General features: G+C 43.8%; 1 protein-coding gene and 1 long non-coding RNA gene across 5 annotated transcripts in view; one reads left to right on the top strand and one right to left on the bottom strand.

Annotated features, from left to right (window-relative positions):
- Positions 1 to 25,930, top strand: part of DYNC1I1 (dynein cytoplasmic 1 intermediate chain 1) — a 318,366-nt gene that overhangs the window by 238,791 nt on the left and 53,645 nt on the right. For all 4 annotated transcript variants that reach the window (XM_059728979.1, XM_059728980.1, XM_059728978.1 and 1 more), the window contains 4 exons: positions 7,004 to 7,150; positions 12,315 to 12,428; positions 14,523 to 14,656; positions 17,532 to 17,676. In XM_059728979.1, coding sequence (XP_059584962.1) covers positions 7,004 to 7,150; positions 12,315 to 12,428; positions 14,523 to 14,656; positions 17,532 to 17,676 — 540 coding nt within the window. The remainder of the gene's footprint in view (positions 1 to 7,003; positions 7,151 to 12,314; positions 12,429 to 14,522; positions 14,657 to 17,531; positions 17,677 to 25,930) is intronic.
- On the bottom strand, positions 10,399 to 14,528 carry LOC132250931 (uncharacterized). Its single transcript, XR_009462649.1, has 2 exons — positions 14,282 to 14,528; positions 10,399 to 12,014 (listed from the first exon to the last, which is right to left on the bottom strand). It is a non-coding gene; the product is annotated as an uncharacterized LOC132250931 (long non-coding RNA).

Genomic DNA, 25,930 nt, shown 5'->3' with positions numbered 1-25,930 from the left:
TAAAATATACATGGAGCCTCACAGCCATAGAGGGTTGTGCATCTAGTGGTCTAGCTGTACTATTTTAAAATCATCTGGCTATTTTACTTCATATAAGAATATCTATCATCTTAGTTATAAAGTATGTGATGGGTTGATTAAAACAACTCATGAAGCCATTAAGTGAAGAGATAAAATATAGAACATGTGCTGTAGGATTGTTTTAATTATAACATATGGGGAATTTGTGGAAATGGCATGACAACTGGATTGTAGTTGACTTTAAGTGCATCGTGATGCTGTAGTACTGGTACTATGAGTATTTTTACATAAAGCTGTATGTTTAAGAGCCCTTTCAGAAATAATGGGAACTACATTCTCAGTGCTGTAACTGACCATGGAATAATTATTATGCTGTAGCACACAGATGGAAGTGAGCTAAAATAGGCATGAATAACAACATAGAGCCACATGAAAGCTTTAGTGGAGAAAGAAGGGGGTCAGAAGAAAATGGAGAAAGAAGGGGACCATAGAGGTCAGGAGAACACCCATGAGGACTAGGAGAGAACAAGGAAGAAGGAGGTAGTGTCAGAGTATTTCAGTGTCTCAGAGACTTCATTAGTTGAAGCATGTGGTGCTGGCCATCTCCTGACTGTGTTGCCATATACTACAACTCTTTCAACCACATTATTTAATACCCATATCTTCAGACAATATATATAGGGTATATCAATGTTAATTTAGTAGATGGTGTTTAATCTGCGCATCTCAGTTTATTTATGTTTCTCCTGGTTGTGGATACCAAGAGTTATCATGATCAGTGATAAAAATTTTGAAACAGAGATTGAAGTAAGATGATTCAGGGCTCAGAGCGATTTCTAAGCATGAGAAAACAGGGTGAGACCTAATGTTGAGAGAAGATTATGGGACATCTACTTGCCTACAGGGTTCTTACACCTTCCTTCATGGCACCTTTTGTTCAGTGCTTTTGGAGACAGGTTACTGAACCAGATGGATGCTGGATCTGGAGTAGTGTACCAATGCCTGAGATACTTCTAAAGTACCCAACAAGTTTACCTTAATATTTGTAGCTTGGCTGTATGTAACTGTGACGAGCTAGTTGGCAGTGACCTAGTCTAGGGGTTTTGAAAGGGCAAAAGATGATTGGAGGACTTGGGATTCTCTTTCCTCACCAATAAGGCCCCAGAGATTCACCCCTCATGTCCCCTGATTGGCCCCTTGGGTCACCTGGAGGGGGATAAAAGGGAAAGCACCGCTGACTCAGGGGAGAGACCAGTGAGGGACTATGAGGAAGGAGCTTCAAAGAGCTGGCAAGAGTTGAGCCAGCGGGGCAGAAGCAGTTGCCCCAGAAGAGCCTGAAGGAGCAGGACCTGCAGGCAGCAGTTGGACCCTCAGCAGCATGGCGTGTGACCAGCAGGAGAGGTTTCCTGCTGGGCTCCAGGATCCCCTATGAGATGCTGTGGTCAGCAGGAAGATCTGAGCAGTGACCTGAGGAGTTCCCAGCTCGGCTTCCAGCTCCTCCAATCAGAGACCAGGCAGCTCAAGGTGAGACCGGGGCTCCAGGAAGGTCAAGACCCCTAGGAGCTTGGAGCAGTACCAGCACTGGTGGCTGTGTGGCAGTGTTCCTGCCTACTACATGGGAGATCTGAATTCAAGTCCCAGATTTGGTGACTTGGGGTGAGTGAGCTAACAAGGAGAAATTCCTCTTGCAGTAGAAAGGAGCCATTGTGTTTTCTACCCCTCCAGGTACCTAGGCCCTATATTTCTTTGTCCTTTGACATTTTGTATTTTGTGCCTTTTTATATTTCCCCAACCAGTATTGTTTGCTCTGATGTTTGTGTTTTATATTTTGTTAACCCTGTCTTTTTGTCAATGACTGTAAGTGTCTAACCTTTGTTGAATCGTGCCCCCTTGGGGCATTGTAGTGTCCACTATACCCCCTGATTATGCCTGTTATGTTCCCAGTATTGTTCCCTCATTAAAAGGTATATGGTTAAGTCCCCAGTGGTGGTCTGGCTCTGCTCTATAGGGGGAGAAGAGTCCCTACACCTCCTACAGCGCTTGTGCACCTGCTTTGATCCCTTCAGTTGGAGAGGGGGATACCTTTTGGAGTACCGCCCGGGTGACATAACCAAAACACGATGACAGTTATAGACTTTTCTTCACTGAATAAAATGGTTTAATTTGTAGGTTCTCACTCTTTTAAAATAACTAACCAGTAGGACATACTATGTTACTGGCATTGGTCTGAGGGAGTCAGTAAATAACATTAAGAAGCTGGGACTCCGTAACTGCCATATTAATGCTCTAATTATCATTGACAGATCAATTACATTGAAACTTGTCCCCTCACTTTTAAGTTGAGCAAAGTTGTCAGAGAAGAGTGTCATTTGCATCTGTTTTGCAAGCCATGACTTTACTGCTGTTTTAATTCTGAGGAAGTGATGTGGTGGTTATAACTTTTCCCATCTATGTAAAATAGAGGCATTGTGTCATGAATCAGGGATGTCTAAAATAGAAAATAACTCTTTAAAGAGAGAACAATATACCTAAAAAAATGTTAATGACAATTTGTTTGCTCTGGCCCTTGGTTGCATGCACCTGAAAAGTACGGGGACTCACTTTTTAGATTCCAGGACATGGCTTCATGTGGTTCCATCAAGATCAGAGAGGTGGTAGTTGAGGATTATACTAGGTAACCTTGGTAAATATATTGTCCTCATGGTTCCCCACTATCCCAGGAAATAGGAGTTCCTGCAAGTAAATGCAGCCCTCAGTTAATTAAGAAATCTCAGTGCTGCAAGAGCAAGTAACTGCAAGAGCAGGTAACTGGCTGGGAACTAATTTATTTTATAACCCACAAGGGGGCTTTTTGACTTAACATCTTGTATATCATACAACTAACTTGTTTGTCCAATCAAGAGGTACCGGCCAACTTCTTGGTCTGCCAAGACTGTTGATAGATGCACCTTAGTGATGAAGGGATTTAGGAACTTTCACTCTCACAAACTGATCCCATAATTGTTGTATTGCTTTGAAGTGGTATTTTTAGGTGCTAATGTAGGATATTGGGGGGTGAGTTTATGGGCGCGTCCACACATGCAAGCATGTGCGCTTGCAGCAACTCAAATAGAAGGGGTGCAAATTGCCTCAGCGCACATGCTCGGACATGTACTTTGTTCTGGAGTAAATTGTGCCACTTGGGGCAAAATAACCCTGCCTGCTTCCTCCATGGGGAGCTAGAGCCTGGAGCCAGCACCTGTGCTGTCCCCAGCAGTAAAGAAAACTGCCCTGTCCTGGCCCCCGCAATATAAAAAGCCACCCTGGCAAGTAGCTCAGGGCTACTAGCTCTCAGGAGCTTCTGGGGCCCAGCCAATTGGTACCTGGAACACTACCCCTTGTGCCAGCTGGACTGCTGAAGCAGCCCTGAGAGTTCCCTGCACCCTCTACCCACTGCAGTAGTCTGGCAGTGGGGGCTGCTGCCTGGCTGTGACCTGCTGTGCACCTGCCGGACCTGGATGAGGACTGCACAGCCAGTAGAGGCATCTGCCCCTCTGGGACAGCTGCCAGTGGGCCATGGTTGCAGGGTTGGCCTCTGTGCAGCACTACTGCCATGTGTGCCCCCTGCCTGGCCATCTGGGCAGCTATCACCTGGAAGATGTTCTGGGTGTGATGGCCTGCTTTGAACTGTCAAAGCATGTCCTCCTGGCCCCATTTGGCCAGGATGTCAGCCACAGCCGACTGGGTCTAAGGTGCCAGCCCTGAGCAGGCAGGGTCCTGCCACTGGCCTCCCTAGCAGGAATTCTGGTGTTCCCTATTGGAAAACTGAAAAATCTCTGATAAAAATAATCCCAAAGTCACTTTGTAAAATACCCCCTAATCCATATTCCTCCACAAGTAAAACAAAAGACCACTATAAAGAGAGAGAGAGAGAGAGTGTGAGACAGAGACAGTGATCAGTTGGACAATGTTTTATTGATATATCTTACAGTGTTAAAGCAAGTCTCTTATCATAATAATAAAGTGAACTGTAAATACATGTTTCATGAATTCATGAATACATGAATATATATTTTGCTGCACTCCCACAGGGGGTTTGGCCCCCCAACAGGGGCCAAATGGCCCCCACAGGAGCCACCCCCCCCCTGCAAGGCCCACATGCCCCACCTCAGCCCCCTGATTGCTGCCCCACCAGGCCCCATCCCCTGCCAGCTGCTACAGCCCCACCCCCGCACTCTCCCAGACCCCCCCCATGGCTGCCCCACCCAGCCTTACCCCCCCAACTTGCACCCCCAGGCCCCCATGGCTGCTCCCACAACCCCAGGCACCATCACTTAAAAAAAACAAAAACAGAAAAAAAACCTGGAAAAAAATGGGAAAAAAAAGCCTCTGCTTACCTTAGAAGCAGAGGTGGTGGTGGGGGGGTACTCCAGGGCTTCCTGACAGAGCCCACCCAGGCAGCACAGGGCAGTGGGGGGGGCAGCAGGGCCCGGGCTGGGGCTGTCACCCTGCCCTGCCCTGTGTGTGTGGGGCCCCAGTCAGCCAGATGGCAGCTACAACTGCTGGTAAGTGCCGGGGTTTGTTTTTTTGTCTTTTTAAAACTATGGGGTGGGAGGGCAGGGATCGGGGGGGGCTGGGCAGGGCAGGGGTCTGGGGGCTGGGGGAGTGGGCGGGGCCAGCAGGGGTTCCCCCCATGGTCCCCTCCCCACTCCTCTAGCCCCCCCGACCCCTTACTCACTGGCACTGGAGCCCTGGTGCTGAACACACAGCCTTTCCGGCTGTGTGTTTCAGCATCAGGGCAAGGGGCCAACCACAGAGATGCTCTGGCAGCCTCTGGTTGCCTCAGGGCATGGTCCATGCCCTGCTCTGCTTTTTTAAACTTCAAATTTTTTAGACCCCTTGATATCCAGGGGTCTAATTTTATCCCTGTGCTGCAAACTTGCAGTGTTGGGAACATTTTTTGTTTCCGCTCATGCCTGTTGCCCCGTCTCAAAGGGGTTTGAGATGGGACAAGAGGCATGTGCGCACTCATCTGGACGCACGCTATGAGGGCAAGGATAAGGGTCTCTTTCTTGTATGGCATCAGATATCAGTCTATAAGCCACTGTCTGGTATTATCCCTCAATGTGAGAATTCCATCTTCCCCCTCTGGGCATTTGTAAAGATTGCAACTTTCAATTAAGTGCTGTGCTGTTTGTTGGACACCACATTCACACAGGGGGCTGTCTAAGATGTTCATCTTGTGAAGTGTTGCTTTGAAGCATCTGTATCCAGATGCTCAATCTATTCAGCTTGACCTGCACTTCTCTGTCAAAAGCGTGCCCAATGAAGGACTTGTTTGGTGTTGGTATAAAACACTGTAGGAATAGGTCTGACCTTTCCCAGTGGTCAGCCCACTCTGTTGCTGCCCATAGTTTTGGTTCAGCATCCCCAATCTCTTTAAGGAGCTTGTGGGTTTAATGTGTAAACAGTTTATGACTTTTAAACCTCTTTAGTTTTCATCTGTTCAAGTCTTTAGTTAACAGTTGATGGAGCAGATAATGTTCATCATCTCTTGCCTCTGTTGCTAGTCATGATGTTAGGGTCTGTCTTCTTACATCACTTGGTCTAATGCCCAAGAGTACAGGGAGTACATATGTGTGTGTGTAAGTAGTGCAGCCTGTCATGAGTTTCACCACACTGTTAAGTGCACTGTCAAGCTTTTTAGTGTGACAATTTCTGGACCATACAAGAGCACAATATTTTGTTGTGGCATATACCATTGCAAGTAAGGTGGTTCTGAGCACTTTGAAGCTGATGCCCCATGTTGTGCTGCCTAAACATCTTAAGGCAGCTATCCATGCAGAAACTTTATTACTGACTTTCTGAATGTAATTTCATCAATGAGGGAATGGTCTAATGTGACTTCTGGGTAAGTTGGGGTATGCTCATGTGGAAGAGTATGGTTGCCTACTTTGCTATTCAGCATGCTGTTGACTCATCAATTGTTCAGGAGGAAAAGTGATTATAATGTTTTATTGATGCTCAACTTCAGGCAACACTTGTGGAGATAGTCAGTAATGAGTTCCATGTCAGTATTCAGTATCTTTTCCAGTTCTGTCATGTCTGATCCTTGGACTACTATGGTAACATCATCAGCAAACACATATTGCTTAGATGCTGTATGTGGGCAGTCTGAGGTGTAAACCTTGAAAAGTATTGGGGGACTCCATTCTTCAGAGTTCATACTCTGCTTGTTTTCTCCTTGACTGGTAGTGAGTTTGAATGATCTGCCGGAGATCATATTCATGAAGAAAGCACATCACTTGCAGTTAGGTATTATAGATATCATAAAGGTCTCTGTGACTGGGGTGGGGTGGGGGTCTTAAGGAGGAGGAATAGTGGTGTAGAGCAGGGGTGTCCAACCTTTTTGAATGTGGGGCCAGATCATGAACTTTTTATCACCCAGTGAGCCATATTCAAAGACCTCATAGGAAGCGGTATCACATCACTCCCCCTGAAATGAAAGTACATTGTTTACTTTCATTTCCTGTTGCAGCACCTCGCGCCTCAGAAAATGGCTTGGCAGGCTACATGGAGGCCCGCGGGCTGTATGTTGGACAAGCCTGGTGTAGAGGTTCACCTATTGGGTTTAAAATAAAATAGAAATATTTAGTTTTATTGCACAAAAACTAAAAAAAGAAAAAGAAAACTAGAGGAAGCACTGTAAAATCATCCCCTTGGCAATGGTATCCCAGTCAGCATTTTACTGTCCCCAATTCATTATGCCTACCCTACCAACTTGTTCTCTAAAATCAATTGGACTAAAAATATTGGGTGTAGTGCAGCATTCTTTGTAAGTATCCCATTGACTTCAATAAAAGTTGCAGATGTTCACAGAGTGCCGGATCAGAGTCATGTGCTGTATTTCTGAGAATATAAATGTACCAGATGTTCTGAGAAATAGCAATGAAGGTGACTGACAATGAACCTGAAACCTCTACTCTACCCTGTTTTACTCTAGTCTTCTGTGATGTCTGTCTGCTTTGCTCGCTTTCATCCAAACCTGGTTGTTGGAGGAACTTACTCTGGGCAAATTGTCCTGTGGGACAATCGCAGTCACAGGAGAACTCCAGTTCAGCGTACCCCCCTTTCTGCTGCAGCACATACGGTAAGGCTCAATATCATTGTGTTTGCTCTTGTGAGGAAGCAACCGGCAGAGATGTATAGCAATCTTAATCTTTGTAATGTTTAGAATGCAGTATGTGTTCCACACAAAAGGAATACAAGCATGGGTTTTTAAAGGAAAAAAACAGATGAGGAAAAGTCTACTTGACAGCTTTCCATGGGTGAGGATACTATAAGCAAGACCGTGATGATCTTTGCTTGGTTGTGCAGAAAGCCTCTCCATATTGTATGTCTAAGCAAGGGTATCTTGAGGAGACCAGGGACAGTTGCTCTTCCTTTCCTCTTGAGGAACAGGTCATCCAGAAAGAATGGAGAATAAGGGAGATCATCATCTCTCTTTCTGTACTGGACTATGGAATGAACACATGAACACATGTCCCAGAATGAACACATTGTGGGAATGAAAATGAAGTTAGTTGTGCACATACATTTCCAAATAAAACAGCAGTCACACAGCTTCCCTGGAGATCATTATGGTGTGAAGTAGTGCAGGACAAAGTACCCAATCTAGTCCCAAGAGAGCAAGGGTCATTCTGGTGACACAAGAGAGTATAGTCAGGAATAATGGACTAAACATTAGCCAAGGAAATGTAGGTTGCATAGGAATAAAATGAGATCTCTTGGAATGTAGAATAAACTTCCAGTAGGAGATCACTAGAAATATAAGGAAGCGGGGTACTCAAAGCACTGCAAAAAGTAGCAGTGAATCCCATGCTAACAGAAAGATGCAAGCTATCAGGAAGATCCAGTGCTAACAAGTCTTTTGTGTCCCTGGCTTCTATAATTCTATGGCATTTATGTTTGGAATTTGCAGTTGAAGGTTAAATCTAGCTTGCTATGACAACATAATCCTTAGGGTTAAAAATCAACATGTAAAAACCATTATACATAACTTAGTGCAAACATTCAATATGGCACTAATCTGATGATTGCATTGCCATGCATATTAGAAAATGGTAGGTGTGCACAGACACTGATATTGGAGAAGCAAAATAGTTCTTAAGATTTCTGTCATTGGGAATATTTGTCTGACTTTCTAAAGCCCAAATTATGCCATAAATTGCAACTGCAACATTGCATTTAATTACCCTCATGTTGTTGCCCATTCTATTTCTAGTTAGCTGAGCTAACATCGTTCACTTTGAATGGAAGGAAACAGTGCTTTCCTCACAGGTAATCTAGCAATTTGGGAAGCCAGAGAACTAGGGGCAAGACACTGTGAACAGCAAAGAAAACTGAGTGATCAGAGCACAAAATGAGTAAAAGGAATGCAATTCTTTGTTTTTCCTCTATACCTAATATTTTTTTCAGACAAAATTATATTTTCTAGGAGCTGTATTTTAAACTTGGATCACTTTCCCAGTAGCAGAGGACAATATATAATGTTGTAATTACAGCAAAAAAAAATAGATTATTTGTGAATGTTCTCTGTCTGTTTTATATGTATGAAGAATGCATTGCATTTGAAAGCTTACTTAACTTTATTCCATCCATGCAGGTGGTGCAATAAAAGATATTATCTGAAAAAAATTCTTGACTCTGTCTTAATAATCAAATTTTAAATCTTAATAATAAAAGGCGAGCAGCCAATGTTGGTGAAAGAATAGGTTAGGGACTATTTAGAAAAGCTGGACGTGTACAAGTCCAAAAGGCCAGACACAATACACCTAAGAGTGCTGAGGGAGTTGGCCAATATGATTGAAAAGCTGCTGGCCATTATCTTTGAAAACTCATGGTGCTTAAGAGAGATCCCAGCCAATTGGAAAAAGGAAAATATATTGTCCATCTTGAAGAAAGGAAAGAAGGAGGATCTGGGGAACTATAGACTGGTCCATCTCACCTCAGTCCCTAGAAAAATCATGGAGCAGGCCCTCAAGGAGTCCATTTCTAAGCACTTGGAAGAGAAGGTGGTTAGGAACAGTCGGCATAGATTCACCAAGGGCAAGTCATGCCTGACCAACATGATTGCCTTTTATGATGAGGTGACTGGCTGCATGGATGCAGGAAGAGCAGTTGATATGATATACCTTGACCTTAGCCGGCTTTTGATATGGTCTCCTAAAACATTCTCACAAGCAAGCTAGGACATACCGGTTGGTTGAATGGACTGTAAGGTAGATACAAAATTGGCTGGATTGTCCGGCTCAAAGGGTAGTAATCAATGGCGCAATGTCTAGTGGGCAGCTGGTCTCAAGTGGAGTGCCCCAGAGGTCGGTCCTGGGGCTGGTTTTGTTCAATATTTTCAACAGCAACCTAGAAGATAGGATGAAGTGCACCCTCAGCAAGTTTGCAGATGACACCAAGGCACTGGGGAGGGGACAGTAGTAGATAAGATGGAAAGTAGGGCTAGGATTCAGAGAGATCTCAACAAATTGGAGGATTGGACCAAAAGAAATCTCATGAGGTTCAACAAGGACAAGTGCAAAGTCCTGCACTTAGGACAGAACAGTCCCATGCACCAGTACAGGCTGGGGACTGACTAGCTAAGCACTAAGCAGCAGCTCTGCAGAAAAGGACCTGGGGATTACAGTGGACAATAAGCTGAGTATGAGCCAACAGTGTGCCCTTGTTGTGAAGAACGCTAACAGCATACTGGACTGCATTAGTAGGAATGTTGCCAGCAGATCGAGGGATGTGATTATTCCCCTTTATTTGGCACTGGTGAGGCCACATCTAGAGTACTGTGCCCAGTTTTCGGACTCCACTACACAAAGGACAAATTGGAGACAGTCCAAGAGAGGGCAGTCCATCTTATTTATTCTGGAGAAGAGGACACTGAGAGGGGATTTAATAGCAGCCTTCAACTACCTGAAGGGGAGTTCAAAAGAGGATGGAGCTAGACTGTTCTCAGTGGTGGCAGATGACAGAACAAGGAGCAATGGCCTCAATTTGCAGGAAGGAAAGTTTAGTTTAGATATTAGGAAAAACTCTCTCACAAACACTGGAACAGGCTTCCCAGAAAAGTAGTGGAATCTCCATCCTTGGAAGTTTTTTATACCCGGCTAGACAAAGTATAGACTGGGATGATATCATTGGGGATGGCCCTACTTTGAGCAGGGAGCTGGACTAGATGACCTTCTGAGGTCCCTTCCAACCCTAATTTTCTTTGTTTCTATGATTCTATGAAATGCTGTCTTAGGCAATGTGGCATCTTGTTCTTAAATAGTAGAATAACTTTTCCAAATTAAAAAGGGCCATTTCCCCCCTATTTTTACATAGGCAAAACTCACATTTATACATTAGGCAAAACACACATTTATTTTAAAATTGGTCCTGGTTTGCAAATTCTGGATCATATCCTAAGCCATTAAGTACAAAAATTATGTTAAATCAAGAAAATTATTCTGTGTTAGTGTTATTCTGCATCCAGCTAGGTAATTGAGTCAAATAGTTAGTTATTTTTATTTTAGGTTTTTTTAAGATTACTCTGTATAAACAAGGGGTTCATACTTTTTCCCCCTCCCTTTCCTTAGTTATCTGGAAAAAAGAAAAATTGCATAATTATTATGGGTTTAAAAATTCCCTGAGTTTATATCCCGTGATTGGTGCCCAGATTCATAAGGAAAGAGAGTCCTACCACAGATTACTCACTAATTTCCTTTCACACCCACCCCACATCTGCATTTGGGACAACAGGAAATTTTAATTAAGAGAAAACCTCCTGCATGATGATTTCATTTCCAAAATAAATAAAAACAAGATGGGATCTACCCTTTGAAAGGAAGGGGAGCCCATTTATACTTTCTGCTATGTATAGCTGGTTGTCTTTTTCATCCGTTTTCTTGACAGCATTTAAATTCTGCAGTGAGATTTATCACTCATGAAACTGATGGCTGGTAGTACTGATTAATCCCAGGCACTCTTTGGGAAGGTGCTGCTGGCCCACCAATATGCCCCTGGAAAATTTGCCAATTTGAACTTTCTCCTTCTTCCTTCCTTGCAATACCAGCCTAGGAGCTGTTATACAAATGCATAGAGCTCATTTTATGAGGAGGACTGATAAGACTAAACACTTTTTATATAAGAATATGTGCTAATTAGCTTTTAGTCCTGTGTTAATAAGTACACCAGGAAAGGTCATGTTAGGGCTTTTCCTATGGGTATGATAGAATCAGTTTCTCTAAAAATCTAGATTTGGGGGCATGTTTTCCAAATCTGACCTCTGTGCATAACACTGATTTTCATGTGCTGTCAGTTGCATGCACAGTTTTTCTTCATATTTTTCCTGTGCTTGCAAATGATGGAATTTACACATGTAGGGGGTGGTCTTGAACTGTTAAAGTGAATGGTAGCTTTGCCATTCACTCTAACAGGAGCAGAATTTGCCTGTAACCTATAAATGGGGTTCTCTCACATACGTTCTGTCATTTCCTGGCACAGAGGATGGTCTTGTGCAACATTGTGCATTGCAAATGATTGCAGATGAGCATTGATGGCAGCCTCTTGTAAATTTAACCCTTCAAGATGCCTGAAAAATAAATTTTATCATGCTTCATCATAGCATGTGAAATGGACCAAGTTAGTATCTGTGCACCAAATTTTGCTCTCAGCTCCCCTGGTGTAACTCTGGTGTAAACCTACAGGCTAGTGTAGTCAATTCAGATTTACACTAATAGCTTTTTAATATAAATTGGCCTATGGTCAAGAGGACTAGTGGATTTCTTCACAGTTTTCCATTGAAGTACATCTGCAAATATTTGGTACAGCAGCCAAACTATGGCAAAGTCCAAGTTTTTTGTGCAGCTGTTTTCTTGAATAAAGTCTTCATTTTGATTCCATTTGGATGATTTGCTTCTTTCTGCCAGTCATTTTCAGCATCAAAACCATCAGCGGAATGATACGTGTCCCTGTGGGTGAAATATCATCCATATAATTCAACATTTTCACAGCATTACTCAGTTGAGTTGTTTGATGAAGAAGTAAAATGAAGCTTTGAAAATGTTTCCCACCACCATAACATGCCTTTTAAAGTTTAAACAAAAGGCAAGTTAAATTCTTCTCTGGCAAATAGCTGAGTAACTATTGTGCTGGCATTACGTGACTACTTAATCATTCTTTAAAACAAAATCCTTGACATTTGAAACTGAAATTTGTTTTTGAAAATGTAAGAATGCCATATCTGATTCCCAGTCTTAATGTGTTTTCAGCACCCCGTGTACTGTGTGAATGTAGTTGGAACACAGAATGCTCACAATCTCATTACAGTTTCCACAGATGGCAAAATGTGCTCCTGGAGTCTGGATATGCTCTCAACTCCACAGGTGGGTTTATTTTTACCTTCACACAAAAAAAGCATCCTGGTTAAAGCAGGTACCTGCTTAATGTAACATAGTAAAAGCCAAAACCTCACATCCTACACAAACTAAAACCAATGGATGCACTTACTTCCAGCAGTCTCCTCTAAGAGCCAAAACCCATTTCCTTTACCACAAATCATGTAATTATTGTAATACGTTAATACATAGGTCAGTTTCAAGTGAAAATGAAATAATCCAGTTTAAAACACAGTAATTATAGAAGTTGCCTGTGGTATAAATTGTGCTTACTGTACAGCATTGTTTAACAAATATGGAGTAGACTGCACTGCTGTGGAACCCACCTTACCCACTTACATGTCTTTCACAAAGTCAAAAAGCTTAGTTTGTTGCCTGCGTTTTGTTACCAAGGGAACAAACAATGCAAATCTAAAGTTTTTAATTGGGCACCCCCCACACATATGCACACTTTGGAATGTTTGCTACTCTTGTCTTTTTTTCCACCTCTCCTTTGTATTAGAAATAAAAGGAAATCCAGGAAAAGTTTCTAAGCCACTAGTGATTATAGTAATGCAAACTAAACAAAGAAGAGATATTGAAAGAGACCTTTGGAAAGCTTCGATTTTTATGTTATTTTCTATTCCAAAACATCCCTTATTTCTCATTTTTCATCTACTGGGATGAAGAATATATTATTATTGTTTTTTATTAAAATAATGTGAATAGATTGGGCAAGTTGTTTCAAAATATCCTGTAGAAATGCCTCTTAATGGAACATTACTATCCCTTCAAAGATAAATGTTTGTTGTTTAACTTCAGTATCAATTTCTGTAAACTCTCCACTTAAATGGGATATGCATCTACAGAGTAATTCTAGTTCTAACAGCATTGTAAATTGTGTCAACATGGTAAATTGTGTCAAATTGTAACTTACTCTATTCTTACAAAGAAAGTCACATTACTAGAAGTGAATGTGTTAGCCTCAATTTGGGATTTCATAGCTTTTGCTAGTATGCTTTACATTCCTGATCTTTATAAATATAGAATGTGTGTGAATTTTCTATTTTTTGTTTTGGGTTTTTTAACAAAGGCAAATATTTTCATAGGAGCATATGAACTTGGTAGTAAGGATTATCTATATGCCTGATTTTACATCCCTTCCTTTTATGAAAAGTCCAACTGATTGTGGCTACAGAAAAAAAATTCTCCCAACAGTACACACTGACCAGTCCCTAAGGCTTAGATCTGAGGAAGGACACTTTATGCTTTCTTGTACACCCCCCGGACCATCACAGCTGTAGCAACACTAACTTTTCTTAAATAGTTATGCACAAAAATTATGAAGTCAATTCACCCCCATCACAGATTCTTAGGTTACACTTAAGAAAACAAGTGGTTTGGCATTATATATGTGCAAAAAAAAATCTATTTCAAGTAAATGCTCATACAAAAGAAATGCCCACATTCATTTTACTAAAAAAACCCCCAAACATAGCTGATTTGGTTTGAAGCCTAACTGTGGGGAAATAAAAGAAAATATTCTCATCAGCTTGCAGCTTGACAGTAAAAACCTGGGCAAATATTTATGGCTGCTATAACAAACTCCTGAGAAATAATGTTTAGAACAGTAATGCTGACTTGGTCCTAACTTTCTTATTCTGTTCTATAGAGGGACAAATGGCATTGTCTGATAAGTGTCATGGGTATATCAGATTTTACATGTGTTTCTGGCAAACAATTGATTTCAAAATGTTTGTAAATATAAGGGTATTGTGTGCTTTATTAGAGCCTGGGGATGACAAGTGTAACCATTAAGGTATTATCTTTAGTTTCTGCACCATTAGTTTTTAAATTCTCACCTGTCATCTCTGCTTGACTTCAGAAAATGAAGCACAGACTGATAAATTCCAGCCACCCTGAAACTTGTGATATGCAGCAGCATATTGGCAGCAGTGCTTCATATTGTATGACAATACATCTTCTTGTAACAACCTATGCAAAAACAATAAATTATTTAGGAAAATAACCTTTTTTCCCCCCATGATACCTTTAAAAACAACTGGGAAACAATCAGAAAATAACTATGGTTTGTTTTGGTAGGAGAGTATGGAACTGGTGTACAATAAATCCAAACCGGTGGCAGTCACAGGAATGGCTTTCCCAACAGGAGATGTCAATAACTTTGTGGTGGGCAGTGAGGAGGGGACAGTCTACACAGCTTGCCGTCATGGAAGGTGATTTTCAGAATTGCTTCATACATCATAGTGTTTGTGTTTTATAGAGAACATTATCTTTCTTATTTCAGTCCATTATCAACAGTGCCATTAATGCTCTGTTAGGATTGCATGTAGTTCCTTCCCCAGCCTCAGCTTCATTTAGGGTCTGCTTTCTGACAGTAACTTCACCTTGAGGTGAGGGGCAGGGAAGGGCAGAACAGTGCCAGCCCTGAGGTTTTCTGCTTGCCCAGAGAAGAGTGATTCCATGGATACTAGAACAAGACATTTAGTAGCTGTGACTACCTCCCATCTGTTTCATGCACAGGGTCCTGCATACATGGAGTCCATTTAGACTGCAGCGACTTGGATCTTTGTTGAAGTGCACTGGTTTCAGTGCTGCTGCTTGCAGCTACATGATGCATTGTGTGATCAGAGATGTTGTGCAATTCCCTGAACACATGGAGCTTCCTAGAAGCTTCCAAGTCTCACCCTCCAAATCATGCTCCCCAGCAGCTCCTGTTCCAACTTGTAGAGTATCTGCTAGTTGTTACATCACTTAGCACTTCCTATTAGCAGTAGCATGCGTACTGGGAGCCAGGCTGGTTGACTGCTCTTCCTTAGTCCATTGTAGTCCTTTGAACAAGATCTGCACCCTCAGTTTCCTCTGCTGAGTTACACTATAGGGATAACTTGTGGAACCATCTTCTCAGGAGAGCACCTTAATAACATAGGACAGACTTCTGCCTGAATGTGATGCTACTTATGAGGGGTCTGATCTGCAACCTTTACTCCTCTAAACTTCTAAGAGAGTTTTGTCTGGGTAAGCAGTGTGGGATCAGGCTCTGGGTATTAATATGGCTAAAGTGAGAGTCTGAAATGCAGTGGAAATATCATCCAAAAGAATGTTTCCTAACATTGTTTGGAGGGCTACCCAAGATCTGTACTAATCTTTTGTACAGATCTAAGTGACAGTTCATAGGATAGTCATTGCACTGTGCATATTACAGCAATGATCTCCTATTCTCCTAGAGCAGTGAAGGTGCAAATCCACTTCCATAATTTAAATGAGTTCCTTATTTTGCACCCTGTAAACTTTTTCAGGGGCAAATGATATCTCACCTGGGGCCACTTCAAAGATCAGTTCCTCATGTTCATTAAAATGCATTTCTGAAGACTTGTGTGCTTGTTTTAACTGCTGGTAACATTTTCAGTGTGCTGGATGCTTGTAAAGAACATGCTTCTCAGCATTCCATTCCATTCTTGGGTTTACAGTTTGTTCTACATTTTGATATTTCTCAGTGTCATGTGCTTTAATTTTATATTTTAATAACCAATTAATTTCCATTAATATTGCTATAGTATTTAAATAATCTTCCATGTTCATAATATTAAAATAATAGAACAGTTCATAGACTCTTTAAAAGGTATACCTTTTATTAATGAAAACCTTGGATATTTAGCTTTATTGCTGATACATAGCAGTGTTGAATGTCTCTGCTTAGGCAATGATAGGGTGACTGATGGTTTGAATTAGTCTTGGGCTGTCTGAATAAATGAAAGCTGCCCTGGGCCATTTCTGATTTAGCACTTCTAAACTTTCAAACATGCTCCTGCTTTTGTGTACCCCACAAGAGGAGGAAACTTGTGCTTGATGCTTTTTCAGTATATCCCCTGAGCACTGTAAAAAATGCACTCTGCCCTTTTCCATGCCTGTGGGATTGGAATCATCCACAAGATAGAATTTATTCTCATGGACTCTTGTGTTCTTCAACACAATTCATTACAAAGGGAAACAAAATTCTAGAGAGAGATGTGTAAAGGAAAAAGCATTTTTCATGCTTTTTATATATCTCTGGAACATAACAATAAAATATCCTGTCCTATATAGAAACAATGAAATAATTGGCATGCTTCACACCAGAACTATGAAACATGGTACAGCGAAACTGGCTGAGAAGTCAGTGCTTCCTCAGAGGCATTGTAGGTTTTAACGGCTTACTAATAGCTATGGTTAGTTTCTAGTTTGAGCAAGCTGCCATAACTGATAGAAGCCTTTGAGGATTTAGCTGCTGTGCATTCACTCTCATCCCACTGAGCAAGGGCAAAAATGCATGGCCTTAGCAGCTGTGTCATCCATAGTTGTGTTGACCGTGTTTGTTTCTTTTGTGGTATCCATGTAAAAGCAGGGGTGGTTTTATAATTCTTTTTTTGGGTACCATGGGGGAGTGATATGAGTCAATTCAGAATGGTTGTTTGTAGAAAGTACATAAGAGTGTTTCTCAATGTCTCTCTTTAATGGATATTTATTTTTTTCTTTCTTATAGTTGCTCTGTTCTTTCTTTGAATCATTCTAACGCAATAGAAATTGCCACTTGTTCAAACCAATGCTGGACCTAAGATTTGGGGACGAGTCATGTTCACTGTGATGATTTGAACAGTTTCTTTAAATTCAGTAAAGTAAAAAGGATCTGCTTCTGAGTGGATTGCCTAGCTTACCTGAAAAAGTTATTTCAGATGTTCAGAAAGAAAGGGAACTGTAATTGATGTCTTTTATTAATGCAGCTTGCAATCTTAATGGATGCTCTGCATGATAATGGGTTACTTGGATTTGTTAGTCTCTATGAGTCTTTCCTTTATTATTATTCAGAGATGTTCTTGCAAGCCACAGTCTCTCTGATACTATATGTGAAAGCTACTTATAAGAAGACATCTATATGTGGGGTTCTGTGAATGAATTGTGCCCACAACAAGTCTTTGGAGACAACGGCATAAAAGAAACTAGCTGAGGTTTACTGTTTGACTGGCATTTTGCAGAGAATCAGTGAGGCATGAACCTGAAGATAAAGAAAATTAAAAAATCTCTGACTAAGGTTTGTGTATCTTCTTTCTGCAGTAAAGCAGGCATTGGTGAAATCTTTGAAGGCCACCAAGGGCCTGTCACAGGAATCAATTGCCACATGGCAGTGGGCCCAATTGACTTTTCCCATCTCTTTGTTACATCGTCATTTGACTGGACAGTCAAACTGTGGACTACAAAGGTGAGAGATGTGGGATGGAAGGAGGTAGGCTGGTTTAATGCTTTTCACCCTATGTAACTTTAAAAAAAAAGTCCCTGTTTTTGCTACTTATAATCAGTGTGTGATCTATCAAAATAAGATGTAGCTTCAGCTGTTACTACTTACTCTTCCCCCCCTTAGAAGATATTCTCTTCCTCCTTCAACAAATTAAATATTCATACGTTAAAAATAAAGCACTGTATGAATTTGGGTACTGTTACATGAAAATATCATTGAACATTTTGAGGCAAAAGGATGAGGAATACAACTTGCAGGAAGGCTGTCACTGCATGATGACATGAGGAATAGAATGCATTGCTTGTGTAACTAAATTCACCCAGGAGTTTACTTATGCTTGCTTCCACTTTAGGATTATCTCTTGCCCACTGGTGGAAGGAGGTTATGATGTCAGAAAGCTGCTCTAATCCTTGCTCCGTAGGGAACCTGTCAGGGTCAGCACAATCCAAAAATGGAGAGTATTGTCTAGAAACAGATATGATCACTCCCTGCCAGTGAAGCAGCTAAGCGGCACTGGTAATGGGAGATGCAGCCAGCATGCTGGTCTGCTTTTTACATCTTCATCATCATCATCATCACCATCTCTTCCTTGGACAAATTCTTACCTTGGAAAAGAAATAGCCGAACTCATACAGTGAAATGTAACGTAAATTAATGTAACATTCAAGTTCCAGGTTCAGTGAATTAATGTCATTATAGAGCTAAACATATTTGCCAAAATATAAATCAGTATTTGTCACCACAGCAGCATTAGGGTAGTCACTGGTGATGGAGAGGATGACCTGAATACCGTATTTTTTTGCATACATTACATCCTGGAATAAGATACACACTTTGTTTTTGAAAAGCAGAATGAAGAAAAAAGATCTTTCTTTGTAGTAAGTAACTGAATACTAGAAGCTAGGGAGCTGAGCCTCCTCATTGTTCTGCTCCCTACAGATTGATGAAGACTTTTCTTCTGCTTTTGCCCAGTGTCAGAAACTGCTTTTGCCATATTTCTTGCATATAATGCATAGTCCAATTTCCAGCATCTTGCTGTTGGAAAGGTATACTATATGCAAAAAAAATAGTACTTTTTTCTCCTGCAGCTGTTTCTTTTGTAAAGAACTGCACTTCCACAAATTGCCATCAAATAGATTACTGATATTTTTTTACATGATTAATAACATTTTTGTTGCTTTTTACTGTGTTTCACAAAGTGACCAACCCAGTGCTCTAAATGAAGGCCAAAGTCCCAGAGATTTTATTAGTGTCATTTCATTAAAGATGGATTAGGAGAAAATGTAACACTCTCTGGCAGCATTCCCTAATATCATCTGATGTGATTCCCAGCTTTGTGCTGCCCAGCAGAGATGCCATGTTCAAATGGGCTGCAGGAACAACTCAGAATGGCTTATACCAGCCACTGGGAATAACTTAAGGACCTGCTGAGCAACCTATCAAGTGGTCTTTCTGCCTTCCCTCTTTCTACTTCCCCAACTGGAAAGAAGGGAGTTGATGAGGAAGGAGCACCTAAGAGGAGGAGGAGGTGGTATTAATAACAAGCGGGGGGAGGGGGGGGTTCAGAAGCAGAGTGTCCACAGGTCCTAGATTCTCCCAGTCACCTTAATCAGACTCTAGTCATCCCAACACCTCCAGAGACATTTTTCACCACTTGTTCCTCCACCCCCTTTAATGAGTCATCTGCGAACATCAGACACCTCTTCTACAAACACTATAGCAAAGTATGGTCATAAATAGAGTGTGGAATTTTTATTTTGGTGGGAAGGAGTGATTAGAGGCAACATTAAGGGGACCTATTATATATAAGAACTGTTCAACCTAACAATGGGTGGTTGGACCCAGATTATGCGTGCAGGCCGAGGACAAAAGGGTTTCGGGGCCTTATTCCTGCCTCTTCTGTCTCTCCTTCTGTCGACAGAAAAACACCAAGGAGGTGGTGAGATAAGTAAATGCTTTACTCACAGTTTAGGCAGAAAAAAAACTTCTTAACAGCTGTTTCAAGATTAAACTCGCTGATAACTTGAGAGCTCTTAAACACGTTCGGATGGTATACCCAGTCGTGATGGGGGCGTGCGGGGGGAAGGAATTTCATGGACGCAGGACCTCCGGTGAGGGTGATCAGGCCTCTCCGATATTGCGGGGGTCCCCCCTTCTTTTGGCGCGCTCGCCTTTTAAACGGGCTGCATCTGCACGCCCCCTGCCAATCAGTGCGGGCCGGGACCGCCGCTATCAGGCCGCGCCCATCGCCTTCCCCATGCCATGAGCACGACTTGCTCCTACGTTTGGCGTTTGGTCTTTTTTCTTTCTTTTCTTTATCACATGCCCTCTTGACCAAATGCCAATCTCGAACATGTTTAGGCTCGAAAACTTCCTTCCCTATATATATATATACAAAGCCAAAATACAACATCTAATACAAATACATAATAAAACATTAAACAATGATATCAAGGGTAAGTCCAACTATGTCCGGATGCAGCACGATGTTTTTGCCGGGGCCGTCGCCAATAGATTCACTTGCGGCGACGAGTTTCACACCACGTCATGCATCGGCGACTTCATGCCGTTTCGGGCTGAAAAACAAAACTTGGGGTTCATTAGTAATATGTACTAAACTGTGCTGCGTCGACTTAGCCAGTTATGATGGGCCAAGACAGTGCTTACGGGTGAGACTGTTTCAAGGGAGACAAAATAGGTATTCGGGTACTTGCTGGGTTTAAGTACAACACCGGGAGCTGGAGTCGGGCGCTTACTAGTAGCTGTGGGAATGGTTAGCCACACTGTTTCTTGGGATGAGTAACATGGCTTCCAAGGCGGACGTGGCACCGGAGTGCGTTCATCCCATAAAGCCTTAGTGGCGTTCATGGCAATTAGTACATCATTGTTGTACTTGGTCCAGTTCTTGAACGATCCGTTTTCCCTCAGCCTTAACTGTTCCTTGTATAATCCTATTTGGCACTCCACGACACCATTGGACTGTGGGTGATAGGGTAGATGGTGATGCCACTGAATGTTATGCTCTACTGCGAACCGTTCGAAGCCTTTGGAGTTGAAGGGTGGTCCTCCATCGGAGTGTATGACATGGGGCACTTGCCAATGGGCGAAAGCAAGCTGTAGACATCCTTGAATCACGGGAGCAGTGGTCTTCCTCGTGGGGAGGACGAGGATTTGACAGGTTCCCAGGTCTACAATTACTACCCCCTTGTTCGGTGCCTTGGCTCCTGGGAGTGGCCCAAGCAGGTCCACTTGCCACACCTTCCCTGGAGCAAAGTGCGCTGGGTCATAGACGCCCTTTTGGTGCTTGTGGTGCACCGGTTTTTCTCGTGCACAGGCAAAGCAGGCTTGGATTATTTTCTTCCATTGTTCTACGCTTGGTCCTTTGTTGCCTTGTTCCCTCCAATGAGCTTGCACTCTTTTTGCTCCGAGGTGTCCCCAACGTTCGTGGAGCCAAGCGAGAAAGGGGTCGGTGTCTATAACATCAGTGAGTTGTAACTGGGGTATGTCCTTTTCATCTATGGATCCCCGATGTGCCAGTAGCTGATATATGATGGCATGTACGGGGTCTGTATCAGGTTGGTGAGAGTGCGTGTGCTTGATTAAGGGGTGAACAGAGAAATGTGATAAAATGGTCTTGACGTTGTCCCAGAGGGTTGTGTGTTCTGTAACTTGTGCCTTTCCGGTAACAATCCTGTATATATATTCTGAGTCTACGGCTATGACAGGTACCGGAAGCATCTCGTCGTGGTGACGGTAAGCATGTTCAAGAGCTAGTTGAAAACTTCGTAGTTCAGATGCTTGAACTGACTCTCCTGGATGGGACGTTTTGAGCTCATAGTCGTGACAAGGGTCACAGTAATATCCATATCCTCCGCCATCACGGGATGTACCATCTGAAGCTATCCATGCCAGGGATGTGGTCCCATACAATTGCAGTACAATGGGATCATCCTCTTCAGCGGCCGGAATCAGTTCTCCGTCAGCGACTTGCTACGCCGACCAGTGATACTGGTAACGAAGGACCAGGGCGCTCCAAGTTTTCTCCGTGCCCTGATACTCCGGGTGGATTCTGCTAGGATTAAGCAATCCTAGTGTGGTGCTGCCGGGTGCAACAAGTACACCTGGGCTCGCTGTGAGGTGTTCCCCTAGTTGAGCCGCGAGTATAACCTTCCCTAGACAACCATACCTATGTTGGTGGCTTTTGAGTGTGCGGTGACCAGTGTACGCAAGTTCCCCCATTTCGGTGTCATTGGCTGTAAACCAGATATGCTCCGTGGTGCAGCCTACATGAATTGTCAGGAGACTGCCGGCGGGGGGTGCGATCAGACGCATCTTTTTAACCTCTGTCATAACCTTTTCCAATGCGGCTTGGTCATGCTCACTTCATGGGACTCTGCATCGTGTTTTCTTGTGAATTTGGTGTTGCAGACGCTGGATAACTTTTAAATGTGATGGCGTCATAAAATTGCGGAGCCAATTTAGCTGGCCTAGCAGGCCTTGAAAGTCCGCCTGCATGGTCGGCCAAAGTGAGGACAACTCAGGGGTAGCATTGTGTGCCGTTCCCGATCGCCATTGTCCTGTGAATTGTGTCCCCAAAAACTTAATGTCCGAGGATGGCTCGCTCATAGACTTAGCCAGGTTTACGGTCCATCCTTGATTGCTCAAGTGGTCCTTTAGGTCCGCAGTGGTGGCGCGGACCGCGGCACGGTCGTGCCCCACGATGACAATATCGTCGACATAGGTCCAGATGTGAACGTCTGTGGTCTTTGGGCGGGGACGAACAAAGCTGTCCATTGTCCCATTCATCACTGTGACTGCTAGGGCTGGTGCGTTGCGGTAACCTTGTGGACAAACCTTCCAGGAAAACATTTGTCCGCCTACACGCATATTAAGGATCCCTTGCAGGTCATGTATAGGGATTGAATAAAACATGTCCTTCAAGTCTAATGTGGTGGCAAACCATTCTCCGCCCCTCTGTATTTCGGTCATGCCATCGAGGATGTCTGAGACGGTTTGTGTGGCGGGCATTTGGAGCGGTTTACAGCGACGATTTGCTTGTCGGTAGTCCACCACTAGACGAGCTTCCGTCGGCTTTCCTGGTTTAGGGATTCCCCATCCGGCCGAAAGGTAGGTGGAGGATTTTATGGGCTGAATACACTCTCGCTTGCACAAGTCAGCTAAGAGGTTTCGGATTTGGGACTGCAGGTCAGTGCATGTCGGGATTGGCTGGTACCGCCAGGGTGTAGGGTTTGCTAGCGCTGGCTGGTGTTTTTTGCCTGATGTCACAGTCAATGGGAGTGCTAGGTATATGGCTTTCTTTAAAGCTAACGCCTTTATTGCAGGGATACCCAAGATATTTATGCCCCCTAAGACTCCATGCAGCACCCTTTTGTTGATCCAAAACTTGACCGCGGGCGCAGATGTCATAGCATTTAGCCCTTGTACAAAGACGACTTTGGATGTCTTAACATGGGGCGTTTCAGATCTCAACACATTTACTTGAGCTCCCGTGTCTAGCAAAAAGTGTGTAGGGATAGGGGTAGAGTCTGCAGTTGCACTCACATCATAAGTTGTGTACGGGCGTTCATCATTAGTGGGTCAGCCGTCGTCGCCCGTATCGACGGCCGCTACTCGTTTTTTTCTTTGTCTGGCTCTTGCTCTTTAAGCTTAAAGCCTAGGTTCAGCGCCAGTATTTTTTGCCCCTTGTCCCCTAACCCACGAAGCTGATTCTTTGTCAGACCTCTTTTGCTTAGCAGAAAGCCAAACATAGCACATTCCGTAAGTGTGCGGTCCGGTGGTCATCCACGTGGTGAGCGATCAGTTCGGGGTTTTCTAGGCGTTGCTTTCCACACTCCTACCGCCTGTACCGCTGCTGGCAGGGTGGGCTTGGATTCTACTTTGTGCGCTGTGGTGAGCTTTCCCAGACTACTTAGAACGTTCCCTATCAGCCCCCCTACCAATGGGTGTAATAACAAGAGGAACATGGGTGTATTCATACCTCCATAAACCTCAACACAGGCCTCCACTGCTGACGCGGATACAGGGACCTTGCCAGGATCATTACACCAGCGATGCGGCCAAATACTGTTTGCCTGGCGTGGAGTCAGGGTTAGTGGATACCGTCCGGCGTCCCAGGTTAAGTAACTGGCTCCTGCTATTGCATACAGGAGCTGTGCGGGTGATGGATCATCGGGCGGATCCGCATGCCAAGCATGAGCTCGGTTCAACAGCGCTGGGACCGCAGCAGCACACAGAGGGATTGGCCAAACGTGGTTGCGCAGTACTTCAGTCGTGTCGCTACACGTTCCTCCACTCCATGAGGGTTGGCGCATTAGGATAGCACACTCCTCCGGGTCTACTAAATCTGACCTGTGCTCTAATATCAGTCGTCCTAGCCATATTGCCAGTGTTTCACCCGGATTTAGTCGGGTATCTCTTGTCAGCTCTTGGAGTTCCCCTCTGGTGCGCCTATGGAAGGTAGTGAGGGTGCGGGTTCCCGCGCCATCGATGACAGTTTTCACTAAGGCTACAGGATTTGCATGCAGAACGGGTGCGCCTGCGTCGGCGGGGAGGGCAGAACATAGCTCCGGCGGGATGTTGTACGGAGGCGGTTCCTCGGGCAGGGCCGACGGGGTTTCTCTAACGTCGAGGTTTCCCTCCCGGGACTCTTTGGCCACGCCCTCTTCTTTACCCTCGGCGCCATTTTTAAGTGGTGGCTTGGGCTGTGCAGCACTCTGCTGCGCGGCTGTTCTAGTCAGTGTATCTATTATGCTGGCTTGGTTCGCCGCGTGTCGTAGCAAGGTGGTCACCGAGCGAAACAGGATATTAATCATTTTTCCCTTATTCCACTTTTGCCCTGTCCACCCTGTGGCATCCCGTCCATCGGTCTCAAGACTCTCACGGAGTGCCATTAGAATTTCATCTTTGGCGCCTCCGGGATTGAGATCGGGGCATTTGAAGTTATTGGGAGGGATTTCGCAGCCGCTCCCCTCTTTTAGGTACTGGATGCACCTAGCGTACTCTTTTGTGGGAGTACGGTCATCTGTGCCTGTGGGCTTGATGCGGCTAAGTAACGCCTCTGGTTTTTTGTCGGGCGGGTGGTAAAGAACCGCGGGACTGGAAAGGAAGCATCCTAAGGCTGCGGGGCTGAGGCCGGACACGACCCATTCTTTAAGCGGCTCCTCACTGCCCTCGGTCGGGCGGATGGAAACATAGCCTCCCATCTTTCCATCCTGCCCAGCTTGATGATACCCCACATGGGCCCATAAATCATTGGTGTTCTTGGTCGGGGGCCGGTGATGGTTTCCCCACGGGCAATGCCTGACTAACTCGTCAACATCTCCTTTGTTCCCCCTTTGCCCCGGGGATCCTGTTCGTGATGCCATGTTCAACCTAACAATGGGTGGTTGGACCCAGATTATGCGAGCAGGCCGGGGACAAAAGGGTTTTGGGGCCTTATTCCTGCCTCTTCTGTCTCTCCTTCCGTCGACAGAAAAACACCAAGGAGGCGGTGAGATAAGTAAATGCTTTACTCACAGTTTAGGCAGAAAAAAAACTTCTTAACAGCTGTTTCAAGATTAAACTCGCTGATAACTCGAGAGCTCTTAAACACGTTCAGATGGTATACCCAGTTGTGATGGGGGCATCCGGGGGGAAGGGATTTCGTGGACGCAGGACCTCCGGTGAGGGTGATCAGGCCTCTCCGATATTGCGCGGGTCCCCCCTTCTTTTGGCGCGTTTGCCTTTTAAATGGGCTGCATCTGCACGCCCCCTGCCAATCAGCGCGGGCCGGGACCGCCACTATCAGGCCACGCCCATCGCCTTCCCCATGCCATGAGCATGACTTGCTCCTACGTTTGGTGTTTGGTCATTTTTCTTTCTTTTCTTTATCACAAGAACAATTCAGTATATACCCACTATATGCACATGAACACACTCAGGGATGTAATGTATAGGTACCTCAGAGGAAAAAGACATTTTACACAAAAATGGACCAGACTGCATGTTGAAACTTTGTAGATGCCAACCTCCTATGAAGCTGTATTGTTTTAATGCAGAATAAGCAAAAAATGAGAGAAAATTGCAAAACTCATTAAATACCCCATTCTACTTTGATTGTGAAAGCTGAGTGAAAAAAATTAAAACAGTGTAAGTGGTAAAAAATAAAGTAGGTTAATATTCTTGCTGTTTAAATCATCTAAATTGTTATTATTATCAT

Source organism: Alligator mississippiensis, chromosome 5 (assembly GCF_030867095.1).
Source record: "Alligator mississippiensis isolate rAllMis1 chromosome 5, rAllMis1, whole genome shotgun sequence".
NCBI classification, from domain to species: Eukaryota; Metazoa; Chordata; order Crocodylia; family Alligatoridae; genus Alligator; species Alligator mississippiensis.
Note: the sequence above shows the minus strand (reverse complement) of the source record. Positions and strands in the feature narration are given on the sequence as shown.